The following is a 19,146-nucleotide window of genomic DNA, read 5'->3' on the forward strand; positions in this document are numbered from 1 at the left end:
ACAGACCCAAGAACAATGTTTAAAACAACTTTCTTGAATTTATGGGCCCATGCTACCCATGCCCAAATTCAAAGGCAAGTATAAAGTCTTCCTTTAATGGCAAAGGAAACAGAAGCTGTTATGGCTGCTCATCCATATATCAAGACCCCAGCAAGAATTATAGCATCACTAAGACTCCTGAAGGAGAGTCCACATGGAAAGCAAAATATTGTTAGCATCCAGGTGAATGTCAATTCTGCAAAATTCACAATCTTAATCAAAGTGAAAGGTTTATATATTATATGTATATGAATAAATTTTATATATAGATACATACTCTCTCCATGCTTATATTTATATACACATAAACAGCTGGTCATTCTTTACTGCATCTGTCAAGAGTTTAAGAAAATCAAACCAGTCTCAAAATACTAACAGTCATGCTTGGATTGCTCAGAATCTGACTGTGGCAAATCTGGAGAATCTATAGGTAGTGCATAGGTTACATGGGCCTTATAAGAATTGCTAGAACTAAAGAAATGATTGATTATATATCAGTGTCATGATGATGCATAAATACAAGCTAATCAGAACTAACTTCATAGTTACAGTTAAGAGCAACTTTTTATATGAAGTATGATCATTTATCTTAGAAGTATCAAGGGATTCAAAAGTTTTTTACAACATCTTTAGCATGTGGTCTTTGAAATCTTGAACAGCCATGAGTCTAACATGACTATATAAATTTTGGTAGTCTGTGGTTCATCTCAAAGGTCCTAAACCTAAAGCAACCCCTACTGAACAGCATCTCAAATAATCTGGCCCCTAGATGTGAGGCTATCTCTGTAGAATTGTTCTCCCCTTAACTGCAAAAAGTAGATGTGAAAACTTTATCAAAAGTATTGATAAATATTCTTAAGCAGGAAAACTACTTCAGTAGTTAGGAATAACTACTTTTGTGTTATTTTGGTATTCAGTGTCAAGTGCCTGCTTTCCACAAAAAGCATGCAAGACAGAAGAGCAACAGCAAGAGCAAAATAAACTGATTGCTAGGATTTCTCTCCTAGTTCACACAGAACAAGGTATTTTTGTTGCTGACCCAGAACTCATAATGAATGAGATATTGTTTGGATAGATATGTATGTTAGTCACAACTTGGCCAAAGGTGCACTTCAAGCATAGTTCCCAGTTAAGCAAAGACATCCTAACCATCTACAGAGGCTACTGATATACCCACTACTTCTGCTGGCACATGTCATTAAGAATCTATTCCGCTGTGAAGTGCAGGTATGCACTTCTACCATCAAAAGGAACTCCCAGGCTTTGTGCAAAATGCCACTCCTGATTGCTTCCGACAGAGAGGAGATCAACACTGCAGGTTAGGCCCACTGGTGACCAAGCGAGAAAGTGCAACACTGCAATTCAACAGCTTAAACTTGTAACCAAATTGTGACACATGGGTCACAATCCACTCTGAGGACTATGCACCTGCAAAATCCACGCTGAGCAGTACATCGTGAAAGTACATGACAGAACCCACTGTGAGGATCAGTGCCTCTTACTCTTACAATTCATACCCTCTAAAATTTCATTTCCTTACCATATGTTTTTTCTCCGTTATCTGCTATAAGCAGAGTCTCACACATTAGCCCTGCATCCACAGCTACACGCACACATACCACATCTGTGTATCCCATCTAACAGATCCAGGCCTGTATACACACACATCAGAGCCACAAACCACACTGAAGAAAACTCACCACAGTGCACCACACCATTTATCATACAGATAATCCTTTGCCAATAAATATATATAGAATCATAGAATCATAGAACCTTTAAGATCGGAAAAGACCTCCAGATCATCAAGTCCAACCATCAACCTAACACCACCATGCCTACTAAACCATGTCCTGAAGTGCCACGTCTATATGTTCTTTGAACACCTCCAGGGATGGTGACTCCACCACTTCCTTGGGCAGCCTGTTCCAGTGCCTGAACACTCTTTCAGTAAAGAAGTGTTTCCTAATACCCAACCTAAACCTCCCATGTGGCAACTTGAGGCCATTTCCTCTCGTCCTACACACATATACTCCATATCCTTGTATCACATGCAACAAGCCCAACCTCAATAAAAACATGCCATCTATTGCAGACAACAAGCCCGTGCCCCTGTGCAGAAACAGCCTGTCTGTGCGTCACGCAACACTCTGATACGTACTGCTCCTCCTGTCACCCCTAAAGGGCCCAGGCTCTGTGTGTGTGTGCGTGTGTGTGTCTGCTCAAATGTGCAAGAAACGCGTGGACGTTAAGCGTCTAAGAGTGCGCGTAGATGAAAGCGTGTGACTGCACACATAGCGCATGTGAGTGCAGGTGGTGTCTACAGGTGTGCGAGCCTGTGCGCAAACGGGTGGTGCGTGGGTGCATGCGTGAACGGGGCATATATACAGATGCGCGTGCACGGTGCGTGTGAGGCTATCGGTGTGCGGAAGACTCCATACGGGGGTGCGCGCAGCGCCGCGGATAGCCCTGTCAGTGCCCGTCTGTACCGCGTGAGCTAGCACGCCGGGCTGCAGTGCGTGCGAGTGCGTGCGTCAGCTCCCCTGCGTGTGTGCGCGCGCGTGTGAGCCCGCGCGGGTGCGTGTGGCTCCCCCGGCAGCACACACGCGATGCGGCGGGCACACGCGATGCACAGGGATGTCTCCCCCGCGCCAGCCCCCGTGTGCCCGTCACTCCCCGAGTTGGGGGGGGGGGGGGGGTGTGTAGCTGTGACACCCTGCCTGTGCGTGCGCGTGACCGGCTGTCCCCGCATGGGGATGGGAGAGTGCGTGCCCGACAGCCTCTCTGCCTTCCCGCGGATGCGAGTGCGCGGGGGCAGCGGGCCGCACCCGCTCAGGACGGGACGGGACGGGGCTGCCCCCAGTACCTGCCGAAGTGTCCAAGGGAGTCGAAGATCCGCTCGGAGCTGGGAGCCATGGCGGGGCGGCAGCAAGCCGGCAACCTCCGTCTCGCTGTCCCGGCGGCGCGGTGAAGAGCCACCGTCCCGTCCCGTCCCCCTCCGCCCCATCCCCCCTGCCCCCCCCCCCCCCCCCACCTCGCCCGCCCCCTGCGGCCGGCCCGGCCCCGCCCGCCAGCCCGCGGCACAGGCGGCGCACGCGGCCCCTCGGCGGGCCGGCGGGGGGGCGGGCGCGGGCCTAACGGTCGCCGCCAACCGCCCCCTCTCGGCCCGGGGCTGGTCCCCGGCGGGGAAGGGGGAACCGGCGAGGCCGAGGGCTGCGTTTGCCTTAGAGCGGCCGAGCCGGGGGAGCCGAGCGGGAGCGGGGGTTCGTGATCCCTGTCTCGCTGCTTTCGGGCTTGCGTGCCTGAGCGAAGGGTTTTCGGAGGACGCTGTCCTCTGAAAGAGGGGTCTCTGCCTGTCCCGGCGGGCAGCACCTGCAGGGCGCTCTTTTTTTTTCCACATTAAAATTAAATTAAAGGAGGCAATTACGTGCTTAAATCCTTCTGTGACAGTCATTTATAATCTAATATATTGAGGCTCTCGTGTATTTCATATGGTTGTTTTCAATTAAAGTAGGGCATAAGCCATTTTTTTTCCCAGGATGTTATCTGAGTGTTAATAAGACTCATTTTTAGTAGCCTTATAATCAGCTCTGTTATTTGGAAATATTACATGGGGTTTTTTTTTTCCAAAGCTTCAGCACACAATGTAAAATAGTATTATCATTTCATAAAGGTAAAATACGTAATCTGTCCCATATCTGCATGCCTGTCATTAGTACTCCAATTTGTAATCAAGCCTCAATTATGTTTGGACTTATTTTTCTGTCTTACCCAGAGTAGGCCAAGATAATCAATTTGAGCTTGTTTGAGGATTAGCAAAGCGAGTTACGACAGGAGACCTTTGTAATTAACTTAGCAGTGGGTTTTGTTGGAACAGATACGCTCTAGCAGCCCAGCCACTCTGGGCTCTGAGAATGAGGCAAGATACAGAAAAAAAAACTGTTGCAGGTGCAGCTCTCGTGTTTAAGGTTTTTCCTCACCAGAGCACTTGATTTCCATTCTCAGGTAGATACAGGTCCAAATTGTCTCTGCTCTGGGTGAGGAGATGGACCGGATGCCCTCCCAAGTCTCCTTCCAACCTAAATTATTTTATGGTTCTGTGATGAAAGGCACATTTCCAGCAGATTGCATGAGCGCCTTCTGGGCTGCTCTATTAAAAAACACAGAGAAAAAAAACCAAACCAAAACAAACAAACAAAAAAACCCAAGTCAATTTAATCATATTATATACACTCTCCATTTTCAGGGAGCACAGACAAAGCTGAGAAGTAAATCCCTGTTAAATCGCTGGAAGTCAACCTTCCCTTTCCAAAACTGACCCAAGCACTTCTGCTACCACGCAGCCGGTCAGGCTCCACAATTTTGCGGGGAAGTTTGCCTTTAAGATAATCTGGCACCAAGCAAGCACCACAACTGTTCCTCTGCACAGAGCAGATGTTGGGGCTTCAGGGTGACAATCTGTTCCAGCGTAGACCTGGAAAAAGCAGATGTTTGTCAGGCTCCTTGGCTCCGAGTGACTCCTGACCGGACCAGCAAAATGAGCAAATACCACGTTACACAACTAGGAATCCAAATCATAGGTTCAGCAGAGGATTGCTCCTCACAACTAGTGTGTTGTTAGGCCCCTCACCTCACCCAACAGTTTTGAAGGCACTGCTATGTTGGACAAAGCTCCCATATGTCTCTATGCATCTGAGAAGGACATTTTTAACAATGAGTCTAGAGTTTGTTGCAGTTACTTTCTTAGGCTATGTAAACTAGTAGGTCTAGGTACAGATTTGTTTGCTTTCAAGTAAGAATTTTTGAATTGCTTGGGTTTTACCTTATAAATATCAGCATTAAATTTAATCGTCCTGTTTTTTTTCTGGAGAGTGTTTTTCAGGTTTGAAATGGTACGTGCTTGAATGCGGCACTAGTACTTTACCAAAGCATTTCTTTCTCCCAAGAGCCACACTAGTTAAACAGTTATTTGCAAAGCCAAACACCAATGAATAGTAAACATTCCAGCTAAATATTGCATTGCTGCTCCTGTGAATGTTTTTAGAGTCTTGCCTCCTACAACAAGTAAATTAATCAGTTTTCAATGGCATTATGCTATAAAGAGTAGCTATTTTTGGTGTAAAAGTCAACCAGGAAAGAAACAGATAAATCCCTTTCAGCACCGTTTTTTAAACCTAAAAAGATTCAGAAACAGTTTTCTCTTTGTGGAATCTCTCATAGGCATTCTTGCACACATTTCTCTCTGTGCTTGCCTCTTTGATAACATCATGACTTTACTGCCCGTATCAGAGTAAAGAAAGGAAATTTGCATTCACTCCTATTAAAGCTGATAACAAACTCCCACATGTCTGCATTTCCAAAGGTTATTAATGTAATGTCTGCAATGCCTGCTCTTTTAAACGTGTGGTGGTCACAGATTTGCTTTGTTTCTTTCAAGCCTGAGAAGATGCATAACATGCTTTGAGCCTTCCTTCTTCCTACCCTGTTACACCAGTGCCACATGAAATAATAACTGTGCTTTTACCTGCTGTTATTCCTCACTGGCTAGTATTTCAACAGAGTTGCCTAGAAATAGTCGTAGCACTGTTCACATACAGTACACAGCTCTCCTTCCAAAGGATTGTGCTGCGTGATAAACTCTTGTGCTACAGAAAATACAGGGAACATCTAAAGAAGAAATGAAAGATATCTATCATTAAAATGTGTCAAGATGAGACCATCCACATCCAAGCTCTACTTACTTCAGAATTTTAGAGATTTTATTAGCAGATGGAACTGAAGGGAGGTTGTGATCCCTTTCCTGTAATGTCTTTGGAAACCAGTGGGATGGGAAGATTGAGGGTGTTCACAACAGGCAACACCCTCCAGGGTATTCCAGAGGTTTAAAACGTCGGTCTTTTAATCCTGCAAGGGGAATATGCAGCGGCTCATCACAAAAAAAAAAAAAAAAAACCCAAAACTTTATTTAGAGGTTTAACCTCATTTCTGGCACTCACAAGCAGGCTGTTGTTCAACAGAGACACTCAATATTGCACAATCCTTGAGGAAGAAGTGATCTTAACAACTTGTAATGCGAGAAGAGACGGCTCACAAAGTAATCTCCTTCGACTTGTCGTTCCCACTAGGAAAAATCTGGCATCTACTGGTAAGGGCCAGTTCTGGTAAGTTCCTGTTCTCCCCTTTTTTAAGTCAAATTACAGCATCACCAAAATATGAGAGGTCTATGAGGAACACGAACATGCCCGTGATGTGGTTCTAATACATTCACACATGCATGCTGGGCTTCAAATTACAGCTGAACCCTAAACACAACAAGTGGTGTGGGTGGCAGATAACTGGAGTGTTGCCAACACCTTTCCATGGACATAGGTCAATTTCTGACCCATCTGTTTCCCCACACCTTTTGACAATGCTTGTGACCCACAGATGAGGAGCAGTGTTACAGGGAGTGCAGGAACTGCAGCTGTGTCAAGCAAGACACGCAGATGATCTAACTGCTGCTACCAGCACTCAAGTCAAGCATGCGGTAGAGTCCATCTCTGAGTGGTTTCTGATGTCTGCTTTTATCACACTAGTGAAAAAACCTCACTGAAATCAACCACAATAGAGCTTGAATGTAACCTCCTCTCCTCCTGCTTTGAAGTTGCAAATTTCTGTTCCCTTCCAAGGAAAACCTGCAGGACCATTGCAAATGCATTTATCAATGAAAACACAATGGAAGCTTCTAGACAGTAAGCCCAAAATGGGTCTTACTTGCATAAATATCTGTCACCCATTGAATTCCTGGTGTTGAAAAAAAGCTTGCAGAAAGCTTGTCTTTACAGAAAGTGGGGAAGTAATGCAGATGTTGCTTTTGTCTGCTGGAAAGTAGTATAAGTCATTATATGAGTTTTACTTTGGTGGTTTGGGAGTTTTGCAATTAGATTGCAATAGTTTGTGCATCATTCTACATTTAACAGACTTTAAAACATGGTAGTGTAGCAGGTATGTTGATAAAGCAGATCAGCATGTGCACCCGGCTATACGAAATCTTTTGGGATTCTCCTGAACTACAAGGAAGGAACCCTGCAATTCCCTGTTTTCTCATGGCAGTCCAAGTATTTTCTCATCAACCTTAAAGAACCAGAGCCATAGCAAGGTTGATGGGAGAGTGGTTTGTCAGCAGCTGCTATGAGACAAATATGCTCAATATACCTTATTCCCCCCCTGCTGTTACTCAAACAGCAGGCCAGGCAGGCACAAGGCAGTCGTAGCAGCCTGAAGCCATTTGCTATGGCTTTGGCTATTTTTTTTCTTCCAGTGTCTCCTGGATAGGACTCTGAAATAATCACAAGAGACGGCTCTAGAGAACTCGCTCAGGATTTACATTCAGCGCAATAAAGGCCCAGACAGGATTTTGGAAGGCTAGCGAGTGTCTCCTAGTTGTACTCTGGACATCTGCAAGGTTACATCTAACCACAATACTTTAATGTGGGCTACTTCAGATTCATGTTTTCAAGAGCTCTTCCTCCACAGTATCCTTTTGTCTGGAGTTATTCCAGCCATATGGATGATGAATGCATATGAACAGAGTACTTAATCATGGAAGCTTTCTTTACTGATCCAATACGAATAAATACTCTTCTTGAAGAATCTAAAAAATAATTCAGAAAATCAGAAAAGCGAGTTGAATGTGCAGGGAAATGGGAGCTTTGCAGGTCATTACTCCACCTAAATTCTAACGGAAGCCCATTGGTCTATAAGGAAGATGGCAATGAGAATATATCTGAATATTGTTTCAGTTTTAGACTACACCTACAGGGTGTACACATAGACTGCCTTCTAGGGAAAGCAGAAGCTAAACTCTATGATATCTTTACAACAGAGTTCTTCAGGCATGCCTTATAAAAGTCAGAGAAATCCAATAAACATCTTAAAAATACCTTTTAGCAAAAGTTTGGTCTAAAGAGAAATTTCAAGGAGAGTGCTCTAATTAAACATAATATAGCACACTTAAAATCCAAAGTGTTTAATCTTGTTTCAATTATTATTCTTTTAATATGCTTCATCCCTTCCAATAAGATCAACGATCACATATTAGCCAGGGCACAGCATCAGAAAGCCTGCTGGGGGACACAGGGCTCAGTGGCCAAGTCTGAGCAATCTTGTCTCAAGCTCTGCCTGCTCCATAGTTTTCAGCACAACTTCCTCACCATCAACGTGACCAGGAGAGTGACAGCGTGGTCTTGTGAGCTCCTAAAACAGCAGCACATATGATTGCAACAGCAGTGTTAGCAGGGTTACAAAATTGTTGTCTGTCAGTCTGTATTTAATTGTGGAACAGACAAGGCATCTTTAGACTATGCCTCATTTAGAATATCCTGCATTTTGTTCTAGTTATGATTTGCTGTTTCTTATTTCTTACAGTGTTTTCTATACAGGAGGACAGAAATAACATATTGGGAAGAAAAAGCATTGAAGAGGAGGAAGGGACCTCACAGTTTAATTTTGTAATCTTGTTAGAAGTAAAATTAAGATGTTACTAGAATGTATGCTGCGTTAGAACCTGAAGAAGGGAAAAATACAATTACCAAGTGGTCCTATACACTAGCAGAGACAGAGATAATATAAGTCAAAAGCTGAAAGTTAAAGGCAGATTCACTGAAATGAGAAACAAAGTCCATGTCCATAGCAGAAAGAGTAGATAATTATTGGAACAATCAACCAAAGGCACTGGTGGATTCTCCACCCTTTGAAGTTTTCTAAATGTCATCAAATGAGATATTTTTCTCTTTTATAGATAGATAGATATTCTCTTATGTGGGATATTCTCATATCTAGAGATGCTTATCAAATAAGTTAGTAATAAACCAAGTTGAAGGTCTGTATCCTTTGCTATGCAAGTGACCAGGCGTGCAAGTAGTGTCTTCTAGCTTATAAATGTATTCAGAGAGAAAATTGATGAGATGAAATTTTTGCTGCACTTGATCAGTTAAACCATGCTGGCAATGACTGAATTACTTTTGCTGCTGCCATGCTGATGTATGGAGCTCTCTCTGAAAACTGGAGTTTCTTTAGGACCTCACAGACAAGCATTGTGGCTTAACAGGGCAGAAAAAACAGCAGCATATCATGTTAGCTTAAGCTATTTAGCATGAATAACTAAGGACGCAGTCAAGAGAGATCTGACAGGTTTAGATGGAGTGACTGAAGATGATCCCAATACCAGCTGTCTGCTCCATGGCCCTCTGCTTGATGCCTCAGCAAATATATAGCCTGTGAAACAGGCTGGCTGATGTACAGGTTTCATGTGATTTGGCCCTGTCTATGCTGGCAGAAAGGTGGGTTGGACCTGAGTGCCTGTAGTGTCTTAAACCGCTGCATTTTGGACTCCCAGATCCTGTCTGTTGGTGGTCTCAGCAATGATGAAGTGGCAGCACAGATTTCAGAGCAGGAAGGACGCCAAGAACAAGCGCCTCAGGGATCTGGAATACATACTGTGTGTACTGTATAGTGGAAAATAGCACCCTGGCTAATAAAGCAGACAAGCAGAAATTACATTCTGTACGTCAATAGGAGCTACTTATTTCCTAATATAAGATGACTTTAACATAGAGTGAAAAGCAATGAAGTGTTACTGAGATTTTTGAGAAAAAAAAAAAAAGACTTCCTTCTTGTAAGAAAGGTACTAAAAATGAGAGGCATATTTTGTGTGTGTGTTTGGCAAAAATCAGATGGAGACTACACAGGATAAGCAGCCAGCTGATCTCAGATACTCTCATCAAAAAGTCTCATTTGATGGCAAAGAAAAATTAGGGAACTTTGCCAACACATTCAAAAGCTATTGCTACACACAATTATAGAATCATTCCTATTCTGCGTACCAGTTAGGGATACAAACTGCCACAGGTGAGTTTGCATTCACTGGGCTGATTGTATTTAGGCTATGAAGAGCCAAAGAAAAAAGAGGCTTGTTTAGCTGAACCTCTGAAGACACATGCAAGCATCCCTCACTCAGAAAGTCCAATCTCAGGCTGATGTTGGCTATGTAAACACTTCAAAGTTTTAAAGATTACTGCAAAGCTGGGCTAGGTGAAATCTGCAAATGTCCGGAAAGCAAATCCAAACTCTAATTCTACAACCTTTTTCAAGCATAGAAAATCTCATACCAAGTCCTGTTGCCACATCCATCATTTCTTAAGAGGTATGGAGCAGTACTCCAGATGGGTTTTTCCACACAGAAGCAGTGGAAGGGAAGCAGGAGTGGGTGAAGATAATGCCAAAGCCAAGCAGCACAGACGGCAGACACTACAGCAAGGACCTTCCAGGAGAAGCACTACCAAGCAACGGCCTTGTCTCTCCTCGCAGGCACACCACTGCTCCTAGACAACAGAGGCAAGAAAAATTAGACATTTTGACAAAACTTGCTGGCAATTTTGGGTATTATGCACTTAACTGTAACTCTTCAGTTTCCTATACAGGGTAATTTGTATCTGTGTAGACAGTCCCACCACAGATGGCGTTTCATGCTCTACAGCACACACCCTGCACCGAAAACCCTATGCATTTCCAGTGTCTCACTTCACTTCAGTGAGATATCAACAACCACCACTAGTTTAACATGGTGTCAGGTCCCTCCTTTTCACTTCTGAAATTGATACATGTGATTCTTCAAAATTTGTAGAGTCCTGTTGTTCTTTGGACAAATGTTGCTATGAAAGTACAACATGAACTTCGGTGATATACTAGGAAAGCCAATATCTTTACAGCATTTCTGCTGCTTTGCTTTCCCTTTGATACACTTGGCTCTTGAGTCTTGCAGTGGAAATGATCTGAATTACACTGTGGTTTGGTTTTGTTTTTTGTTTTGTTTTTGTTTTTTTTTTTTCAGTTGCTTTTCTCCCAGTTGACCCAGTTTATCTTTTACTGGATGTGCTGATGTGCTAAAAGACCACAGTGAGGCAGGTATGCTCAGTGAGTTCGTGCCAAGCCTTTGGGATTAACAGTTTATTTAGTATTCCTCCTGCACCCTGTCATGCTGGCCTATGTGAGATTTCAAGTAGAAAGCACTGATTACTCAGAATGCTGCTCCTGTTACTTTTGAATTTGCTTGGCTGACTCAAGAGGGACTGAACTAAGTCTGCACATGCTCGAGGTCTTCCAGTCTTCTCAAGACAATTATTTTAAAACATTATTTCTGTTCAGAACAAGTCACATAGGATACACAACGGAGTTTTCTGAAGGTTATCATTAAAACACGCAAGGCTTAACATAAGCACTTTGTTGCAAAACCAAACGACATCACTCGGTATTTTGACAGCTGTAATATCAGCAACGCAGGAACCTAAAAGATTGATTTTGTGCACTTCCTATACATCTCATGCTTCTCTGAGATTCCCCAGCACACAAATGCAAATCATCCCAGGACAGTTACTCCTGACATAAATTTGAGTAAAGGGAAAAATCAGGTCTACCATCCTCCACTACTGCTTCAATTCAGATGGAGGAAATGGGCAGAGAGTTGTGAAAGAAGTAAAATAATGAGGCTCTGGATTTTCTTCCATTTATTTGAGAAACATCAAACTATGATTGATTTGAAGCACATGTGAAAAAGACAGAGGAGAGAGCCAATCTGTGTCTTTGGATATGTTACCAAAGTGCTTGTTCTGACAAGCTGTGTCCCTTCCCTGGTGAAGTGCCCTCTTCTTCCCCTTCCTTTTGTGTGTCCACATAATTTCCTGATTATGCAAATGCACAGCAAAACCAGTTCATCTGAAAATGAAAGTCAAGACAAAACACAAGACTGAACCAGTGCATGAGCTGTTTTGTGTCATCTGTCTGTCATACCACAAGCGAGAGTTTGCTAGTGTTGAGTTGAGGAGGCCAGTGTTTGAGTATGAGGGTGAGTAACAGTTTGAACAGCAGAAGCAGGTGAAGTTCCAGCTTTCTCCTGCACCCTTTTCCAGCCTGACATACTCCTGCTGTACAGGAGGGAGTTTCTGTGGGATTCCCCATGGGTTTCCCCTGTTATAGTAGGTTTTGTTATTCTAAAATTCCAGATTAAGCTATAAACCATATCAGATTTTTTTTTTAGAAAGAGTTAGGCTAACCATGAATCATTGTGAAAGATGGCAACTAACTGGCTAAGGGAAAGCTTCCAGATGGCAACACCACTTCCAGAGAGAGACGATCCTCCTTCCCAATATGCTTTTGAGTGACTTCCTCATCTCTTCCTTCACACAGACCTACACTGAGCCAAGGTGCTCAACCAGAGACCTTGTGATTCATTTGGAATGAACAAAATAAAAAGTCTTCCTAGTCCTGTGCCAATCCATGAGGCACACCTGTCTTCCACATGCATAGTTTTTGTCCTCCCATCCCAACATAGACATACTAGAACTAGAGGGAAAATGAAAGCCAAGAGGGAGAAAGTAATTTCCATGCAATTGGAAACTACATAAATGAATACTTGAATGGATCCCCAGCTAAGACACGTGATATGACAGAGGCCCATAAAATCAGGAATGGCACAGAGAAGATGGACAAGCAACAAGATTTTTGTCACACAAGAGTAGGGACATGGGGTAAGAACTATCAGGTTTGAAAACAAAGTTCTGGAAATACTTATTTGTGTAATTAAATTGCAGTTTTAAAATAAGAATACATTCCTATAACAAAACACTGCTGCAGTTGAAAATATAGATGGAGTTCAAAAGAAATGAAATATATTATAAAAAACACTGACCTCAGGGATTTCTTTATCCATTTTTTTTTAATGTCAAGAGCAAATCAGTCACTTCAACTCTGAGTTCTGGTCTTCAGAGGAATTTTCTGCTCTTTACCACCTACAAGGAAAATAACAGCAATAAAAACTGATGCTAGCCCTGCTCATTGTCCCCCAGGCAGGAGAACTTCCCAAGCCTACAGGCCCCACACCGTACCCACCCACGTTGAGGTTAGAGAAGCCCTTCAAGGCACAAGTCTGGCTTCCCTGACACAACCGGCCCCCCTGGCTGGAGAACATGGGGCATTTGGAAGTGAGGAAGCTGACAACTGGGGGCTGATACTGGTAGTGCCCCTGGGCCTGAAGCCTGTCTGCTCCCTGGTGGGGACCCTGTAAGAAGGAGGCATGGCTGGAGACACGCTCCACTCTGCACCCTCATATGAAGCAGGGGAATTTCCAGGCTCGGGTAGGACAGTCTCTACAAGTATGCGTGAAGGTTTCTTTTTCAGCAGCTAATGCCACATGAGAAAGAGAGCAGCTTAAGTGAGAAGGAAACAGATATATGAGCCGCTAACCAGTGGGAAACAGGCTCTATTTTGGACTCTCAGCCTTCAGCACTGCTTCTAAAGTGCACAGATCTATTTTTTTTATTTACTAAAAAGCAGAAACTCTGAGATAATTACGTGCCTAGTGGCTGCCTGCTCACTTTGGGACTCAATGGCCGTAAGCACAAATCTCCACTTAGCCCTGTTTTCAAGAAAGTATCCAAGACTCTAACAGTCGCTACTATAGGTAAATATTTGAAAAAAATCAGTGAGTGAGTTATTTTGGCACATTGCTGAGGGCACGGATAGCATATTTGCACCCTAGTCCCTGATCTGAGGAACACCCATACTGCATGCAACACCTCCAAGAGGAGAAAGACCAACCTGAGAATAACCAGGTGCCAATGTCAGCTACAGGAAAGTGGAAGACCAAGGCCTTGGTCCCAACACCACACCAAGAACGTGTCCACAAAGATGTGCTCCAGGCTGACAGAACCACACCAGTCCCTGCAGCACTGTCAAGCAGGACACTTAAGCATGGCCGTAGAGTAACAAGTTGAGTAAAGTAGCTGTTAGCCTCCCCAGGCACCAAGGCACCCAGACAGCATGAGTCTCAGGGAGATGGTACCTCTCTTCCTGCATGACAGCACTCTTTCCCAGTTCAATATCTGTTTCTCTGAGCAGTCACTGCACTGTGTCTGCAATTATCCCCAGAAGGACTCAGATTCTCAAACTACAGCGTACATGAATGGTGTCATTCAATAGATGCACTCAAGGAAAGTGTCCAAAGGTTTAAAACAGGATGAGAAGCTATTTCACTTCAAGTGGAAAAGAGACACCAATAAAGGAACTCAGAAATGCCATGTCGATATTAAAGCAAACTGTTCAAACGTGGGGCCGGACAGACACTGAGAGCCTCCGCAGAGCGTGGCTTCTCTGACCAGACCAGGAGACGTGTCTAGAAAAGGAATTTTCTCCTTCACTGTCATGGCATCTGAATGAAGTGGTAGAAAATGACCTGTCCAGAAAAAAAAAATCTCTGTTTGCAAAGAAAGTAAAATAAATTTTAATTCTTACCAAGATTATTAACTGCATGTTATTTATAGTGTGTATATAGTGTTTTACAGACCACTAAGAAACAGCATTCCCATACACTGCTTGAAATAAAGTCCTCTTCAGAATTTGTTTACACATTTGAAGGATCTGTAAAAATAACAGACACACTATTTGCATTTGATGACAAGATTTACCTCTTCTTAAGAAAGAGTTAATGTGCCTATAGACAATTCGTAGGTACCTTTTCAAATGCAATCTCTTAATAGGAAATGCTGGGGCCACTTGATAGGAAACACATTTGGTGGCTGAGCTAACCAGTTTACCCAGCTCCAGTGGAGATGATAACAGGTAACTGTAGAGGCAGGGAGTGTTGAAACAGTCCAGTAATGTATTTTCTTGCTAAAACTGGGTAACACAATTTTTCCTCTCTGTAAGAAAGATAGCAAGCCTAACTGTCTCCAAGTTCTTGAGAAAATCCCTCAGGGAAGTCTACCAAGTATCTAAAAAATCTGCAACAAAACACTATGTAAGATAACTCAGATCTTCTTACTCTTCTTAATTATGGAACTAGATCTTACTTCAGAAATCAAGTACATAATTGCAACCTAAACCATAGCAGGCCCATTTTTAATCCTAGCTACTTGACATAATGGTATCAATGCTACTTATAGGGATCTTACTAGAACAGTAATATGGAATAACTCCTCTGCTAGCAGGAAAATAGTTTGGATTTATAAGGGTGCAGCTGTGAACATATCAGAGCCTCATATTTATTGAGGTTACTCATATCTAGTGCAGTCATTGACACCAGGCTAGCCATAAAGCCTGATGCTGTTAAGTGAAAGAGCAAGCTTTCACATGGATTTATCTTCATAATATTACAGCTGTTTCAGCTTTCCTGTTTCAAGTAGATAAATATTTATTTAAGGATTACTGTAGCAGGATTATAGCACGTCTGAAGATTTTCTTGCAGATGCAAATTTGTTTAAATAGCAGATGAAATCCTGAAATCCTGACATACTTCTGCCAGAGTGTGATTTGTGGCTTGAATCTTGATTTAACCACTGACTCGGCAGAAATGTACTCTTAGGGCAGCTTTTGGAAAAGCACTTCAGGGTTTGGAGAAACAATGTTATGTCAAATTTAATGAAACTTGTATGTCCTGGAAAGCCTACGTTGTTTTTCAGTCGGGGCTCGGGATCCTACATCACTGGCGAGCTGCCAAAAAGAGGCTTTTCCTGGATTCCTTTTCATGCATTGAGTGGAGTGCATCCACATCTCCAAAACACTCCAAATGTTCTTGGGGCTTGAAAGCTGTCACAAATTTTAGAAATATCCTTGTGTTGGGGACATTGCCTCACAGTGAAAATAATACTTTGGCTAAACATAACAAGTCACAGTAACACCAGCCATAGCTTGATGGACACAAGGGCACTCTTGGAGTTGACCAGCTCAGTGTTAGGACTTCAGGTGAGACATGCTCTTGTGCCCTGAGATGAGAAAGATGTCCCAACAGTGCTCTCCAGAGTATTCTTCCTCCCTGCATTTTGACATTAAAAAAAAAAAAGAATTAAAAATCAGATCAAATTAGGAATAGAGTCCTGCGAGGCAGATAATAGTATTTTAAGGCTGTTTGAACTATTAAACTATGAGAAGCCTTGTCCAAAAGTTGTAGAACATAGTTTCAAAGTAAACCTTAACCAAGTGGTCATGCCCAGCACGGAAGCAATGATCAACTCCTTCCTCTGGAAAGAGAGCAGAGGCAGCAGGCACTGCTGGCTCTTCCCTCGTTGAGTTGTTAAAAACTTTGTGTCAAAATAATTTCTAGACTGCAACACTCATTAGTTGGCTTCCTGAAAGGCAACATTTTCAGAAACATGGTAAAATTCCAGTTGGTAGTTTCCAAATTATTCAGTTGTGACAAAATTATCCTGTTTCTCTATTACATTTTCAATTTCTTCTTTACTGCAAAAATTCAACTGCTATTACGTAATTTTGTTTCCATACTCCCCCTATCCTCAAATTCCTTTTGAATTTATGTGTTCAGTAAAGACGCAACAGGAACGAAGCCCTGTCCTCCATGATAGACCTGCTGGGTCTTGAGCTTCTTGGCTTAGCTTATTCCAAGGACCCCAGGGACGTTCAAAGCTCAGAGGTTGGATGTAAAGCACTGAGTGCTTTACTGCTACCGGGGAGCTCTAGAGCTAAGCAAGCAAACAACCTTTACACAGCTCATACAAAAGCCACCGAGTTTACATAGTAAAATCAATGCTTTCTGTTGGGTTAGCTTCAAAATACATTGGAAACGAGATCAAGAGCTTGATCCTGCAACCTGTCCCCATGTGAGTGATCCTATTCAATGCCATGGCACTGTTTACCTGGCAATAGGCAGCAAAACGAGGTCACTGTGTGTTGACACAAATGTCACTGAGCAAAGTGTCTCTAATTTGCTGTAGAATGAGGGATGTACTTTAAAAACACGTGAAAAAAAAAAACCAACAAAAAACATCACCCCGTGTCAAATCCTTACCGAAGGAAGAAGAAATAGAGAAGAGGCAATTCTGGCACAAAGCCACAAAGAAACCCAGTCTCTCTTAGCTCAGGTGCTTCTGATAGATTTTTGCAGAGGCTAAAAAAAAAGCCGTGAGGAATACGTGTCCTGCTCAGGAAGTTATAACAAAAGAACACCTCAATTTGCATCAGTAAATGCAGCATTAACTGCCAAGGAAAGTCTGAGTTTTCTCCCCTGTGACAGAGAGGACTTGGTTCCAACAGGTGTCAGAGACAAAAATATGAAAACAAAAATATCAGCTGAGATTCAGGGCTGCTGGTACCCTGATTTCAGCAAGCAACTCTGAAAAAAATACAGAAAAAAACCCCCCAGAATTCTCTGTGTGGAAGTGACAATGAACTAATCAAACAACTGGGTTTGTAGTGCATGTGATTTGGGGGCATGGAATATTTTTTTTAAGTGTCTCTCTCCATAAATAGGTCTTGTATTTTGCTTTTGCAAACAAGCAGAAGAAAGTTTTATTAATAAGGTCTTTTGAATGTTGATCTGCTTGACACAACCAAATGGGCAACTGAATCCAAAATAGTCACTGCAAAATATATTTTGGAACATATTTTCCCTCTGATCCAACATCAATGGTTGCCAACAAAACAGTGAAAAATGGCTGAGGCACAAATTTTGATATTAAAAACACTTTTTTTTTCAGTTGTGGAGTATTTTCACAATGCCCTTCTCAGAAGTTTCTTTATTTTGTAGAACTATTCAGAGAAGCATAGGACAACCGCAGTGCACAAAATAATGCTTGATTTGCTGATATGCTTGAACAATTTTTTTTTCTCTTTAAAGAGATAGCCAAAATAAACTGTAATAACACTAGTATTGGAAAAAATAACAGCACAAATGGTCGATGGACATGTCTCAAAAATCGCGCAAGTATTCCCTGTGCAGTTACTGGCATGTTGAAGGACATTGTCAATACATAAGGACTGCAAAGCTGAACCCAATTCTCCCTTCTATCTCATGGTGGTACAGGGAAAAAATAGTAAAGACATTTAGCTCAAGCCTGGAGGTCAGGCATTACTCATTTGCAGTTCCCAATGTCTTCATCTGGCTCCAATGAAAATAAGTCAAGGCAAAATAATCTGAGAACAACAAAAAATCTTAATGGTTATAGCAGCAGTGACCTACGAAAATGAACTTCTGTCCTCCTCTGCTTTCTGGGAGAGGCGGGCAGCTGCATTTGCCATGGGGTAGGAAATGTTTTGCTGCGCTTCCCAGCCTGAAGAATGGCCCCGTTGCCTGACATTTCCTTCTTTGCTGTCCCAGAAAGATGATTGCTTCTTATGCTGGACTGCTGTCCTCTTGCACTGGCTCCAAGCGACACTGCTTTTGTGTTATTACGTATACTGGCATGCGAAACCATTAAATGAAAAAGGGACACTTCTTTTTTTTTTGCAAAATTAAGAGTCAGAAAATTATAAGAAAGTAGATTTACAGCAGCCCCTGCATCCTTAATCCTACTCCTTTATATGCTTCTCCTGGGAAATGATTGTACAGCAGAGTCATACAGTTAAATGCTGTATCATAATGCACAGTGTGTTCTTGCAAGGCTTGCCTCTTTAAAATTAAAAATAGATTTTTATTTGAATTTTAACACCCTCTTTGTTTCATGTGTGACCCACAGGAGAAAGGCAGAGAAAAATCAGCTGAAACATTTCTTTGACCAGAATTTGCCAATTCAGTGATGTTGAAAAACTTTGTGGAAAGGTTGTGACTTTGTCAAAGTTCTAGCAGAGCCCACACATGTCCTAAACAGTCCCTCAGCACTATTCCCTGGTCTCCTGACAAGGAGTCATGCACCCAGCAACACAAGTTGCTATATTTTCAGCTCCTCAGGATCCCAGAGTTCTGCTGTTTCCAAGGTCTGAGACTTGCTGCTTTCCCCAGAGCCAAGGCTGCAATCTCTTTCATAGAAAATCTGATATATTGGAGTTTCGTGGTTAGGTGAAACAAAACCAAAATATTAAAAGGCCCTGAGATGGTATCACAGGAGGCTCCCAGCACAACCTGCTTCCTCCTAACTCAGCAATTGCTCCACCGGCTGCTGGGCACTTGCAGCCTGGTGTGAGCAACCGGCATTGCTTGGGCAGGGACGCAGGCTGTGATTGCTGCCACACATTGCAAATGCCCAGAACAGTAGAAGTAGACTCAAGAGGGGGAAACAGCAGTGATGGATGGACAGAGAGGGTCACTCTGAACAGTATTTTCTTGAAACCCAGAGGTATTTCTCG

General features: G+C 42.8%; 1 protein-coding gene across 1 annotated transcript in view; it reads right to left on the bottom strand.

Moving 5' to 3' along the window:
• Window positions 1-2,975, bottom strand: part of SLC22A16 (solute carrier family 22 member 16) — a 39,701-nt gene extending 36,726 nt beyond the window's left edge. The window contains exon 1 of the mRNA XM_086745279.1: window positions 2,906-2,975. Within this exon, the coding sequence (XP_086601405.1) occupies window positions 2,906-2,955 (50 nt within the window). The 5' untranslated portion in view covers window positions 2,956-2,975. The remainder of the gene's footprint in view (window positions 1-2,905) is intronic.
• Between the last annotated feature and the right edge of the window lie 16,171 nt (window positions 2,976-19,146).

Source organism: Chlamydotis macqueenii, chromosome 3, assembly GCF_036417535.1.
Source record: "Chlamydotis macqueenii isolate bChlMac1 chromosome 3, bChlMac1.mat, whole genome shotgun sequence".
Taxonomy (NCBI): Eukaryota; Metazoa; Chordata; class Aves; order Otidiformes; family Otididae; genus Chlamydotis; species Chlamydotis macqueenii.